At 46.8% G+C, this 15,000-nt stretch overlaps 1 protein-coding gene across 1 annotated transcript in view; it reads left to right on the plus strand.

Annotated features, from left to right (window-relative positions):
- The window catches only part of LOC134441327 (signal-induced proliferation-associated 1-like protein 2), a 202,163-nt gene that overhangs the window by 80,876 nt on the left and 106,287 nt on the right, over positions 1–15,000 (plus strand). Inside the window, exons 6-7 of the mRNA XM_063191596.1 lie at positions 2,455–2,582; positions 6,225–6,413. Coding sequence (XP_063047666.1) covers positions 2,455–2,582; positions 6,225–6,413 — 317 coding nt within the window. The remainder of the gene's footprint in view (positions 1–2,454; positions 2,583–6,224; positions 6,414–15,000) is intronic.

Raw genomic sequence — 15,000 nt, forward strand, 5'->3', positions numbered from 1 at the left:
AAGTTTTACCAGCATTTGGATGGTTGGTAGGTGCCAGTGTGAAGCCCTGGTACACAAACCCGTATTGTACACCCGTATGTATGCCCTATTCAGTGATTCACATATGTACACATAGTATACAATAGATGAATCCCACCCTCCCATCAGCATTGCCCTGGCCCTGGCCTGGCGTCCTACCTTGGCTGCCTGGCATGCCAGGTTGTCTTCCACCTCAGCACTAGCAGTGCCATGTCACCACATCACATAATACAGTACCTATGATTTGATGCTGTACATGTCCTGTTTAGTGATTCATCTACGCATACGTATGTACATGCAATATCTAAAAATACCACCCATCCACCCATCTGCCCTCGCCATGGCCCTGGCCTCCTACTCACATAATGCAGTACCTGTACTCAAACTATGCCCAGTTCACGGTAGGGACACATACACGCAAATTTGCAAACTTTGCCATTCATTCCTATGGGAGAGGCGAAGGCAAGCGAAAGCAAGAGAACAGGAGCGAAGCGAAGCTAAATTATTAAAGAAAGTTTAATGTTATGCTAATGAGGAGCGAAATCGCCTGCCGCGGCCCAATCAAATCAACAACATAACTGTTCCATTCCATTTGATTCGCCGCGACGACCTGATGACGGTTGGATTTCGCCTCTCTTCGCTTCGCTCGCTACGCCTCCTCTGTGTCCCTACCGTCAGTGATTCGTATGTAGTATGTACACATAGTATACTGTATGAATCCCACCCACCCATCAGCCCTGGTCCTGGCCCCTGCCTGGCTTCCTACCCTGGCTGCCTGGTGTGTCATGTTGTCTTCCACCTCAGGAGCAGCAGAGCGGCGAGGATTAAGCGGATTCCCGTTGCACTGATCTGTTGTTGTCTCCTCAATCCCTCCTCGTCTTTGTCCTAAGCCGGGATTTAAAGCAAAGTCTCGTCGACCCTCGTTTGAGCCAGGGGCCACCGCCACCGGTGCCCCTGTTCTTTCATTTCATTTCACGTTTTTATTATTATCGTTATTTTACTACTTTGTTCCACTCTCTGGAGCAGGTGATGTCATTTTTTTTGCCATGCTGTACTGTACTGCGCTATTATAAGGCTCCAACTGAACTCTGAGAGCCAAAGACAGTAGTACATGGGCTATCGATCAACCTTTTTTTGGTTTTGTTTGTTGTTTTTGTTCCAGCTCACTGTTAAGTCTGTTTGTTGGTTGTGCGAGCACACAGGCTTTAGTCTAATGCTCTGTTGCACTTTCAATTGACAGCACTTCAGGCACATCATTCATCCAAGCCTTTGCCTGCTGTGTGTAATCGTCAGTCAAGTAGGCGAGGCTCATTGTCACTGTAAGAGCCCTGAATATGAGAGAGATGGCAGGCAGAAGAAAGGCAGATTTCTCTCACTGTGACTGTAGGAGTTTATTGTCACTGATTGTGCCATCTTAGGTAAATGAATGATCTTGAAGCGTTATAATTTGAGATTCTCCAGTGGATCCTGCAGTCTCTATCCTGAAGATCCTGAGGTCAGATGTGTTTTTTTTTTTCCTATCCTTCTTTTTAATCTCAGATGGACCCCCCCATGGAGATGTGTAATCTGAGATTAGGCCTCATGGATGGATGTTGGATTGAGTGGGCGGGTGGTTTAGTGGTTGACTGTGTGGAGGTGGGATGGATGTTGGTTGAGTGGGTGGGCCTGTGTGTGAGCGTTATAACGAGGCCATGACTGACATGTCTGGGGATGTGGGTCTTTCCTTCTCCTCTGGTAACCATGGTGATGTCATCTTAATGACATGACGGCCTGAATGAATCTGAACATCACCATAAGGCACTGACACATGACTTCTGATTCTGTTTATGAGTGTGCGTCTCTGTGTGCATCTGCTCCACATAGACCAGTATAGACTGGCTTTAAAAAGACTAGAATTTTGAGCCCTTTTTATGATTCTCAAGTACAGTATGTCATCGGTAAGATTTATATAGGAACTCCGGAATGGTATTTTCAGGGAGCTGCTGTTATGGATTGCTATATTTAGTATGTCGGAAGAGGGACCCGTCTACATGGTAATACAATTCATGGTACATTCTATAAGACATACAATTGACTATGTGTACAAACAAGTTCTAAAGTCGCCACTGAGGGGTAGCCTGACCATTTTAAGGTTTGTGACTTTAGCACTAGTTGTGACTATGATTGAGAGCCAGAGATGGTATACTTCACTCACTGTTTCACCAATGAGACATTACACCGTATAAAAAGTATACGACATGGATACATGTGTCTCCAGTGCACCAGAACTAGGCTACTTTTGGGTGGATGAAAACCTGGGTCTTTTTATTTTATTTTCGAGCCAATGTGACGTTATACAGTATAAAAACGTATACAGCATGTATGCAGTGTCATCTTATGATTTAACGTGTTCTTAGCATTAATGTCTTCTTCCTCTGTCTCCCCATGTGTCTCCAGAGCACCAGAACTACTTCGGGGTGGATGACAACCTGGGTCCAGTGGCGGTCAGCGTCCGCAGAGAGAAGCTGGAGGACAGCAAGGACGGCAGCCAGTACAACTACCGAGTCACCTTCAGAACCAGCCAGGTGAGGCTCGCGGACTATGACGTGCGTGTGCGTGTGTGTGTGTCTGTGTGTGTGTGTCTGTGTGCGTGCGAGCGTGCATGTACATGCGTGTGTACATGTGCGTGTACATGTGCGTATCTGTGTATGAGAGATAAAGAGAAAGGGGGAAACACTACACTTCATAATTAATTAATCTACTTACACAATACAATAGGACTGACATTAAATCAGTTGCATGATACTGTACAGCATGAGCAGGTAGCTGCTGCTATAGGCTTTTCTCTACGAAGTCATTCTCATGGGAAACAGAAACCAGGCACAGATAGAGATAAAGATAAAAGCAAAACAAATACATATCCATAAATCTTGAAGACGTCTTGACTCTTCATTTCCTTTCTTTACATCCTTGAGCCCCTGTGAGTCTTACGGACAGAGAAACAGAGATGGAGAGACAGATTGAAGTCCGTTCTGTGGCTGTGGGCAGCCTTGGCCTAATGTTTAGAGAGGTAGCCTAAAAATCAGAGGGTTGCGGGTTCGAATCCCACCCTTACTTCTCCCTGCACATCCATCCAAGGAGCAAGGCACCTAAACCCCACATTGCTAAAGGGACTGTAATTAGACCCTGTATAATAACTGTAAGTCACTTTTTATAAAAGCGTCGGCTACGTGTAATGTAATAAAGTAATGTGATGCGTTCACCTGACAGAGCTGGGAGGCTGTTATGAGAGGAAAGGGGTTGGGAAGGGCGCAGCACAGGAAGAGATTCAAAAAGGCAAATGTAAAACAAGCCATTTGGTCAGTGAGGATATGACAAGGGCTGTCCCAACACAGACACGCACACACACACAGAATAGTCTCAACAACACAGTTTAATGGACTGCCCTGAAGAACCCGTTCTACTGTTACTCTTTCTATGCGCACAATACACACACGCGCATGCACACACGCACGCATGCACGCAAGCTCATGCGCTGTCAGAAGCTGTCAGTTTTTCCTCTTTCCTCTTATGAATTCCCTTACGCACACACACACGGACGCACGCACACATGCACCCACACCCACGCCCACGCAAAGACCAGAGCGAGAACTCTATATTTGACCCCTGGAGGCTCTGGTCCTGTTGAATAATTCAGGTGAGACAGCTGGATGGAGCTGGACGGAAGCCACCGTTTCAATATTTCAACCCCGCGCACCCCACCTCACCCCAGCGCAGTGCTCAACATTACACCAAGTACCCCATCCCAGCGCACAACTACCCCACCCCACCGCTCATTACACCAACTACCCCATCCCACTACATAACATTATACCAACTACCCTACCCCTCTACTCTACATTACACCAACTACCCCACCCCACCCCACCCCACCCCACCGCACCCCACCCCACTGCACCCTCTACCAACCCCCCCACCCCACCACACCACACAACATTACACCTACCCCAACCCACCACACATCATTACACCAAGTACCCCGCCCCACCCCAGCGCACAACATTACACAAATACTCCACCCCACTACACAACATCACACCAAGTACCCCACTCCTCTCCACCTCTCTCTCTCTTTCTCTCTCTCACTCACTCTTTATCCCATTACCCCATAACACGGTTGTGTTCCTGCGTTTAGAGCAGTCTCACCCCAGGCGCCGTCCCCTCAACCACCCCAAATAACAAACTCTCTGACTCTCTGACTGACACAGCCCATAGAAAGACATGTCAATTAAAGTAACATTGGAAGGGCTCCAGATTGAGATGGGGCAAATCTGCAATGCATTGGCCTCCTCTCACAGGCCTGACAGATGGGGGTCAGGGGCTGTCAGAGGGTGTGTGTGTATGTGCGTGTGCGTGTGTGTGCGCGTGCGTGTGTGTGTGCGTGTATGTGTTGGGAGACGTCTGTGTGTGTGTGTGTGTGAGTGTGTGTTGAGTGGTTGGATGAACACAAACCCAGCTACCCACAGATTGCCATGCCGCACCCACAGTACCAAGACATGAAACGCAGCCAAGCTTGTTTGCTGTCAGTTAAAGTTAACCTCAACTTCAACGTTGACCCAACGACCCAACATGACCTGCTAACTACTCAATGCCTTGGTGTGTGTTTGTCAGTGAAACCAAAATGAGCTCATACACATAAAAAAGCTGATAAGAGAATGGTGTAATGTCTCCAGGTGTCAGTGAACACACTGCTTATACATAATGGATGATTTAAAAATGTAAGTAGTTGCATTAGCGCTGTTGTGGATGTGGTAGCATGTTCCTCTTTCACACACATTAGTGAACAGTGCATCGATGCCATCAGTGATTCTGCTGGTATCTACAGGATCTGATCAATGACGCTCTGCAGTGAGCGAGCACTAAGGCGCACACACAGGCATGCTGTGTAAATCTATCCGTGTGTACAGCATCAAACAGCCCATCCCCTCTCCACTGTCCTCCGCTGTCAAGCCTTATTTTCTATCCACGGTCCAGTACTGAATGAAAAACTGCCCCCGAGTCAATAGCTCTGTTGCCGCGGGGACAGTAATGAGCATTCCGATGCATTATTTATCCGCCTCTATTGTGGCGATCGATATCAGAGCCGCCTCTGCCCCCCTACCTCCCCCACCCCCTCCACCTGCCTCTACACAAGGCACTTTTCAGTGTTAATCCAACACGTAGAGAGTATATAGGACCGACGCTTGGGCTGGTAAAAATCGACCCTTCAGGAGCACTGCACGGCAATGTTTACTGTGCCCCCTGGCCACCTCTACTCCGCCCACCCCACTCCACTGCACCCCACTCCACTCCCACATCTCTGGCCCTGTAGAGAGCCACTCACCCCCCTCTGTATCGATCCCACTAATGTGGCTACTTTAAACACATCAGGGTGGTAGTAAAATGCAGCAACGAGGCCATCCAGCCACCCCAGCCGTACTCTCTCTCTCTCTCTTTCTCTTTCTCTTTCTCTTTCTCTTTCTCTTTCTCTTTCTCTTTCTCTTTCTCTTTCTCTCTCTCTCTCCCTCTCTCTCTCTTTCTCTTTCTCTTTCTCTTTCTCTTTCTCTCTCTCTCTCTCTCTCTCTCTCTCTCTCTCTCTCTCTCTCTCTCTCTCTCTCGCACTCTCGCACTCTCTCCACCACTTGTCCATTGTGCTTTCGCTTGTTTTTGCAATTGACTCTTGACCCACCCAAGTCTGGTTTTCTTTGGAATACTGTATATACATTGTTATTGGATTATATATATTGATTTTACATATCAGTGCATACAGTCTATCCACTATCCACGATGTCTTTTTCGATCTATTTGTGCATGTTCCTGGTCATTATTTCTCTCTTTCTGTCTCTGCTTTAAGTCCACATCGTACCTGTCTGCCTGTCTCTCTGGCTCTCAGCCTATCTGTCTATGTCTACAGATCTGTCTGCATATATATCTGACTGTCGATCAGTCTGACTGTTAGTCTACTGTCCACAGTATACCGTAGGTCTTTTTGTCTCTCTGTTTCTCTATCAGTCTATCTATCTATTTATCTGTCTTTCTTTTTTTGGGTTGTTAAAAGCATTAATAGTGACCCCTGGAAAAAGGTGGATGGATCTGTTTGTCTTTCTTTTGGCCTGTTATCAGAATCTCATATCATTTTCTTTCTCTCTCTCTCTCTCTCTCTCTTACTCTGTCTCCTCTCCTTCCAGTTGACCACGCTGCGTGGTGCCATCTTGGAGGACGCCGTGCCCTCGACTGCTCGGCATGGCACGGCGCGGGGCCTGCCCCTCAAGGAGGTGCTGGAGTACGTGGTGCCCGAGCTCAACATCCAGTGCCTCAGGCTGGCCATCAGCTCCCCGAAAGTGCCCGAGCAGCTGCTCAAGCTGGACGAGCAGGGGGTGAGTCGCGGAAATCCTATCAGTTAAACCTATAGTATAGTGCAAAACCCTTTATTTGCAGTCTCGAAAAGAGTAGTTGAAAAGAATAATAAGAGGAACTAGCAAATTAACAATTAGAAAGTTGGACGAGCAGGGGTTGAGTTGCAGAATTCATTAGAGTGTTAAAAAGTGGAAACACTTTTGAATGTTTGAGGGTGACGGAAAAAGACAAAATAATAATTACCAAGCTAGATGAGTAGGTGGTGAGTTGTGGAAATGCAGTCTTATTGTGCAGAAAAACTTTTTTTAGTGTGTCAAGAAGAATAACTGGCAGTATTTGTGATTGGGGAGGGGTTAGCAAGCTGGATCCAGGGTGAAATTTGTTACATTCAATGCTTGAACCTCAGCTGTACAGTACTGTACATGTCTTGAACTGTTGAAGCAAGTAGGCAATGTAATTGCAGTGTCAAACTTACAAACCAAACTCAATATGACAACTGTGACCTGTAAATAACTGGCCCTGGGGTGACCTCTCTTCCAGAAGTAATATTTTTCTTCCTCTGTCAATTATTTGTTATCCGCCATGGCTCTGCTGTGCATTGCTATGCGGGTTGGGATGTGAATTCTGTGTTCCCCATACACTACACTTGACAGGCAGACTGTGCAGCCTCACCACGTACAGATGAGTTTACCTCAGGCTGGCTGAGTCAGCCTGCTGTTGCAACCATCCCTCTCTCCCTCCTTCCTTCTCTCTCTCTCTCTCTCTCTCTCTCTCTCTCTCTCTCTCTCTCTCTCTCTCTCTCTCTCTCTCTCTCTCCCTCACTCCCTCTGTCTGTCCCCTTCCCTTCTCTCTTTATTCTACCCCCCCCCCTCTTAGCCATTACCTCTTCCTCACTCCACCTCTCTCTCTCTTCTGCGCTCCATTCCTCCCTCCTTCATGCTCTCTCGCTGCCTCCCCACCTCCCCACCTCCCTCGCTATTCCTCTCTTTCCCCATTGGCCTTCCTTCCTCGGCTCCCCCCTCTCCTCACGCCTTTTCCTCTTCTCAAACCCCTTCTCACTCTCTCGCAATCACCTTGCACAGAGCAATATCTCGCTCAGGCTGCGAGCGCGGCTTATAGGGCACGGAACGCAAGCCACAGATCTTCTGTTACTTACTGCTTTTGATTGGTAGTTTTATCACAGCCCCGACCCCACCTCCCCCGTCCTCCCCTCGAGGGTGGAAAGTTTATGAGAAATATGGCTGCTCTGATCTCACAAGTCTGAGGAGAAAAGGCCTCCTGCCCCCCCAAACCACACACACACACACACACACACACACACACACACACACACACACACACACACACACACACACACACACACACACACACACACACACACACACACACACACACACACACACACACACACACACACACACACACACACACACACACACACACACACACAGACGCCCTGTAATTTCTCTGCCCCTTTGATGAGGTCACGATAAGAGGTTTTGATGGAGGGCGAGGCAGACACCAGAGGTGCAGAGTCTGCCCTGTCTGTTGTATCTGTCAGAAAGACTTTTAATGTGGTGTATACCAGAGGTCCAATGGCGCTCTCTTGTCAAAGAGACTCTTAATTTGACTTACACCAGAGGCACAGTGCTGCTCTCTGTCAGAGACTCTTAATTTGGTGCGCAGCAGAGGTGAAGCCTGGCTTATCTGTCAAAGAGAGTTAATATGAAATTATTACATTGGCAGAAGCAGTGACAAGGGGAACGTTTCTCATTATGTGTGTGTTTTAATGCAAGCTTTAATGACTCTTCACTTCTGAACCTCGTCAGATCTGGAGGATGATACATAAGAAATACACTCTTGCTCTCGCGTCTGGGTGGCGATGGGGGCTTATATGTTCACTAAAGCACACACACACACACACACACACACACACACACACACACACACACACACACACACACACACACACACACACACACACACACACACACACACACACACACACACACACACACACACACACACACACACACACATTCCTGCATAATTAAGTGTTTATGTCTTTCGTCTTTCTACCAAAAACTTTCTCCCTTTCTTCGGCTTGAGATGTAAGCCCAAACAAAACAACCCCATGCCTTAAGTTGGCTTTGCGAGCGCCTTTGAAAAGGCGCGGTGGTCATGGAGCAGAGCAAACACACACACACACACACACACACACACACACACACACACACACACACACACACACACACACACACACACACACACACACACACACACACACACACACATACACACACACACAGTCCGTCTGCCGCACCCAGATTTATGTCCCTGCGCGAGCATCAGACGCCGACTTAGCGAGGGATTTCCCAAAGTTTTTTTTTTCTTTTTTTGTTAAAACACCCGGCACAGCGAGCCAGCCAGCCAGATCGTCCTGGTTCGCCTTAACTACAAACTCGTTCGTAATGCCAGCAACGCACAAGAGAGGCGGGACAAGCTTTAGTGCTAAAGCGAGAGACGCTGCTCTTCTCCAGCCGTGGTGGTCTGACTCAGGGACGTTTCAAGCTATTTGGGGGCCCTAGGAAAAGAGGGACTTGACTACCCCTTCTTACCGCCACACATTTGGCAAAGGGCCACCTCGAGAGATATTTGAATAGCTAGTATAATTGCACTTATCGATCAATTAGTTTAGGGATTAAGCATTTGATTTTATGGAATTTAGAGGTGCACAATTTAGGTCATTGCTGTAATTTAAATACAAGTAGATGCCCACTCATTACCAGGGGCCTCTTTTCAGCTGGGGGCCCTAGGCAATTGCCTAATTTGCTTGCCTGGTTGTGACAGGCCTGGTCTGACTGAGTCCCTGCCGTAGGGCCTGGGACCTGAGACTGCTGGAAAAGGGAGATGGGAGAGACAGGGGACTCCCCGTTTTGGCGAAAAACAGAAAAAGCCATAAGCCTTAGCGAATCGAGTTACAGCGACTGTGTATCTTGAACCACAACCAACTGGCAGGCGGTAAAGCAAGGCAAAAGGGCCCTCCACAGTTGGAGAAAACCAGCGGGGAATGCGGGTGTTATTTTTAAAAAGCCCAACATACTTTTATGCCTGTCTGTTTTAATCATTACTACAGAACGTGCGGGCGGCTCTGGACATTGGCAGCACTACTCTGACAACATGTTTTTTTTCTTTTATATTTGTTTATTTAATTATTATGCTTTTTTTTTCTTCCCTCTCACTACTCCACTCAGTCTTGGCCAAACGGACAGACGGAGGAATTACATGCTAGAGAAGACAAGGGGGTCAAAGAGGAAGCACTGTTTTACTCAGACATACACAGACAGACACACAGACACACACACATGCGCGCGCGCACACACACACACACACACACACACACGCACACATGCACACAGAGGAAACACAGGTCAACTGGAGACGAATATAGTAATACATAACCTGCTACATTCCTGCAAGAAGACTTTCACAGCCAGCTACATTCTCAGCCATGCCTCTGTGGCAGTGGGTGATGGAAACGTTAGATGTTTTTTTTTTTTACTTTGCTTCTTTGCTCTGTAAGTGGAAGTGAAGCAGTGACCGCCTGGTGCTTTCCAGGAGGAGAGAGGAACGTGGCAGCGGCAGAGTCAAAAATATGACCTTGTAGAGTAGAGTGGAGAAGAGAAGAGAGAAAAGTGGAAGTGGCAGAGTCAGAAGTATGACCTCGTAGAGTAGAGTCGAGAGGACAAGAGAGAAGAGAAGGTGCTTGTCTAGGGGCAGCCGTGGTCTAGTGGTTAGAGAGTTGGTCTTTCAACTTAGGGGTTGCCAGTTCAATTCCCCCTTGACCTCTCCCTACATCTCCATACATGGCTGAAGTGCCCTTGATCAAGGCACCTAACCCCACACTGCTCCAGGGACTGTAACCACAGTGTTTCCCATACATTGAGGAAACTATGGCGGCCCGCCATAGTTTACATTTGGCCGCCATAGTTTCCGAAAATGTAAAAAAAAAAAAAAAATTTTTTTTTTTTTTTTCCTAAACTTTTTTTTACGATTTCCGTGTTTGTTAAAAGCGATTTCAATTACGATTTCCTTCGCATTTTCCTCCTGGAGTAAATACATCCTATAGAGAAAACCACAAGTGCTTGAAAGAGAGAGGGATCAAAAGCCTTGTCAAGTTGTTGTAGTTAACTTGGGTTTGGGAGCAATAAAAAAAAACCTTCCCAGAAGGGACAGTTGGGATGAGTTTACTAACACTCCCCAGGCTTTGTTTTACAGTTGTAATGAGTTAGGTGACAGGCCTTCATTGACAAGGCAGAGGAGACATCGGGCTGCATATAGAAATGATGAATGTGTAATGAATGTGAATATAGACATAAATGTGTAATATGTTGTTCAGCTCTTTTAATGGGAGGAATTTTGAAAAACTGGCCCTGTGACCAGCACCCCTCATGTAGAATGTGTGTGTGGGGAAAAGGCATAGCCTACCCTCTTAGACCCTTTTTGTTTATGCGTTAACAATTTCACAGCAATCTTAAATTCTTATCTCTGCTCCTATTTTGTTTTATTATTTTTTTCATTACATAGACCCCTGCATGTGTATTATGTAGCCTTATTTCTCAAAATATAAATGGCTGAAATGTAGGCGTAGGCCTATAGTTTCTCCATGCGCCAATGTCATACTGTAGTCATTGTTTTGCCATTTTGCATTTACACTGCGTGAATAACCCCCCCCCAAAAGGCCCGTGAAAAGACCCCCCCCAGGACAAAAAAATCCCGGCTGCCCCCATAGTTTCCAAAATTTCTGTGGGAAACACTGTAACCAATACCCTCAAAAATAATAGTTGTAAGTCGCTTTAAATGAAAATGAAAGCGTCGGCTAAGTGAAATGTAATGTAAATGTAATGTAATTGTCTGATGGTGATGGGTGTGATGGGGGGTCGCAGACAGACTGAGAGACAGCCAAGGTCTGCAGATAAAAATCAAAGTCAGCTTTGTTGTCAGTTTTCCTTCACATTTATTAGACACAGAAATAACTTAAAATTACATCTCTCACTGTCCCATGAGTGGACAATGCAGGACAGGGGAGACAGCACAGTGCACAGGGTAGGCATTAACATTTAAATGCATACAAATAAATGGTCTGCTGTACGAAGACACAGATAGGGTAGGGTAAGGTGAAACATGACCTTATAGACTAGAGTTAAAGCAAGGCCGTGGACTTGTCAGAGTGTGAAAGGGAGCTGAATGAGAGCTGGAAGAGGGAGTGTGAGACGGCCTGATCCATACGGACCATGCGAACGGCAAGCCCCAGACAGACAGACAGACAGACGAGGCAGACAGACAGACGAGGAAGACAGACAGAACAGGCAGACAGAGAGAACAGGCAGATGGAGAGAACAGGCAGATTGGCTAGAGGTAGAGACACATTCACACCAGTGAGGCAGAAAATGGCTTTCAGCACAGTCAAACCTCGTCTTGCAGAAGGATTTGGGTGACACAGATCTGTGAATACTGTATGTCTGGTGAAGGGCACAGGCCTGGAAAAAAAAAGATTTGGGAGTATCATCTGGTGTGTTTGCTGGTGGCGGTCGGTACTATCCTTCCTATGCTATTCCTCAGTCTAACATTTACGAGAATTTGCCTCAATTAGATCCTGGTGAACCAGAAGCTATGTGTTGACGCCCAGGCTACTGGTTCACCAGGATAATCAATTAGGGCTTGCATGCGTCTTTTCACATCATAACATTTTCTGGGGCCCTGTCTAATGCTGCTGACAGGCAGTACGAACAAAGGCTTGAAGTGGTCCAGTTAATTAATTCCAGTTCCATTAGGGATGCACCGATACCACTTTTTTGAAAACTGATACAAGTACGAGTACATTAATGTGTGTACTTGCCGATACCCATACCTTTTACCACCAAAATACAATGAAAATAAATGCATGGCCTTGTTTTTTTCCACCTGTGATATTTGTATTGTCCATTTCCATGTAGATTTAAATGTTAGTAAATGTATGAGGTGACACTTTTTTCCATGCTTTTTTCAAGTCCACAGAAAGTGACAAGATTTTGCATTGTTTTGTGTAATAGCAGTATCGTTCCTGGTATCAGCAGGTGCTTGACGAGTACGAGTACGAGTATAATGAGCAGTATCGGGAGCCGATACCAGTATCGGTGTCGGCGCATCCCTAAGTTCCATACATTTCTGAAAAAAGAAAGGCACATTGGTGAGCTAGTGGCCACATATACTGTACTTTCAGACTGAGGCAGCGGTATACGTATTTCGATAATATGCTCCTTTTTTTCCACTGTGCAGGTATGGTGCAACATGACCTAAATCTCTGCTAATTAAAATTCTGTCTTGCCACCCACAAAAAGTCCATCATAGGAGAGAGCCAACCCAGACCACTTGTCCCCGTGGGGTTGAAATTGCAGTATACAGTACCACTCAAGTCAGTGCATTTGCTTCTCAGATGCCTTCTCTTAGCAGCTCTAAATGATACATTTTTGAATTTTTGTTTGATTTTCTTTTTTTCTTTTTTTTTTCTTTGACTAATTACTACTTGTTTCCTTTCTTTTTACTTTTTTTGTGAAGCACATTGACTTGCATCTGTGTATGAAATGCGATATACAAATAAACATTCCTTGCCTTGCCTTGCCTTGCCTCATCACACTGAGTCAACAGTGTTTGCAGTCCAGTAGTGCAGTGCAGTTCAGTTCAGTGACGACAGGCTTGGGGTAACTCAGTTCAGTTCCTCTCCTAGATGCAACTCGGCCCAACCTCTTAGTCTTTCCCTCAGGTCTCCATGGTGGTTATATAAAGGAGTAGATGGACATGGACGCAATGACCTGATTTGGAGGGAGTGGGGCTATTACTTATTATAACTCTGTGTCATTGACGTTGTGTACGTAGGATTATGTGAAAAAAGAGAGAAAGATTCAGTGACAAAGCACTTTTAAGGGCTACTGTGTGCGTGCGTGATTGCTTGCTTGCTTGCGTGCGTGCTTGCGTGCGTGTCTGTCTGCCTGTCTGTCTGTATTTCTGTCTGTCTGTCTGCCAGCCTGCATGCCTGCCTGCCTTCCTGTCTACCTCTCTGTCTGTCTGTCTGTCTGCCTCTCCATCTGCCTGCTTGCCTGCCTGAGAGTACATACTACTTTTTGACTGTGTGCATGCATGTGTGCATGCGTCTGTCTGTCTGTCTCTCTGTCTGCCTGTCTGTCTGTCTGTCTGTTTGTCTGTGAGTGCATTATATTGTGTGTGTGTGTGTGTGTGTGTGTGTGTGTGTGTGTGTGTGTGTGTGTGTGTGTGTGTGTGTGTGTGTGTGCGTGTGCGTGCGTGCGTGTGTGTGTGTGTGTGTGTGTGTGTGTGTGTGTGTGTGTGTGTGCGTGTGTGTGTGTGTGCGTGTACGCGTGGGTGTGTAGGCATACAGTACAATGTGCAGATGTCTGTGTGGTACCCCTCTGGGGCTTAATGACAGCTGAAGAGCACAGCAGTGATGTCACAGCCAGAGTGAGCCTGGGAGAGAGAATTACATAAAACCATTCAGCTCTCTTCCGCTCGGCCTCTCTTCCTCCCCCCTCTCTCTGTCTCTGTCTGTCTCTCTCTCTATATGTTTCTCTTTCTCTTCTGCTTCCTGTCTTTCTTTCTCTACCTTTCTCTACTCTCCTCCTTTACTGTCTCTCTCTACTTCCTCTTCTGTCCTCTCTTTTTCTCTGTCCAGCGAGACACAGTGTCCCCAATCAGTTTGTTCCAGCACCAGAGGGAACAGGATTCATTTTATCACTGCCTTCCCTTACTCTGTCGCTTTTCTTCTCCTTCATCCAACCCTCCATCTCTCTCTGTCTCTCCATGATTTTCTCTCACACACACGTACTGTACACAGTTACCTTTGAAGCCTCTACCATTCTTTTCACTTGGCTTGGCGTGTTAAGAACAGAGAGAAAGGCAGACAGTCAGGCAGACAGTCATACAGTCATTCAAAGACAGTCAGGCAGGCAGGCAGGCAGGCAGGCAGGCCGGCAGAGACAGTCAGGAAGACAGACAGAGAGACAGAAAGAGAAGTCCAAGGCATTGACAAACAGATGCAGCTTCATAAACAGCTGGCTGTGGTTGTGCCCGTGATTATTTATCATGAGTGCTGAAGACTGCTACTCTCTCACTGCTGCTCCTGCACAGCCTGTTTAAGTGTGTGTTTGAAGCAGTGACACTGCCAGGTGGTCCCATGCCACCCTCTTCTTGAACCAGGCAGCAAAGGACGCAGACCAACACACTTTTAGCCTGTCACTTTGTCCAAGTGCCATCGAGATGCGGTGCACGACGATGTGAAAGGGAATCAACTGCTGGCTGGGCTGCCGAGGTCAAATTAAAGTTCACCCCTCTATTCACAGTAGACTGTATTTGCTGTCATACAGCCGCCGTGTTGTTTGTATGAATGTCCCCTGTTACGTACTCAGCGTTGCAGCCTCTATTGTGAATTCCTGTGGTCATCCAGTCCATGGGAAAGTACACCGTGTGGGTGGACAGATGGGCCTTTTTATCTCCGCCATGCCCGAGGTTAAACAGCGCAGCGGCAGAAGAAGAAGGCGGGAGGCTAACTGCTATCTA

The sequence above is a fragment of the Engraulis encrasicolus genome, chromosome 24, assembly GCF_034702125.1.
Source record: "Engraulis encrasicolus isolate BLACKSEA-1 chromosome 24, IST_EnEncr_1.0, whole genome shotgun sequence".
Taxonomy (NCBI): Eukaryota; Metazoa; Chordata; class Actinopteri; order Clupeiformes; family Engraulidae; genus Engraulis; species Engraulis encrasicolus.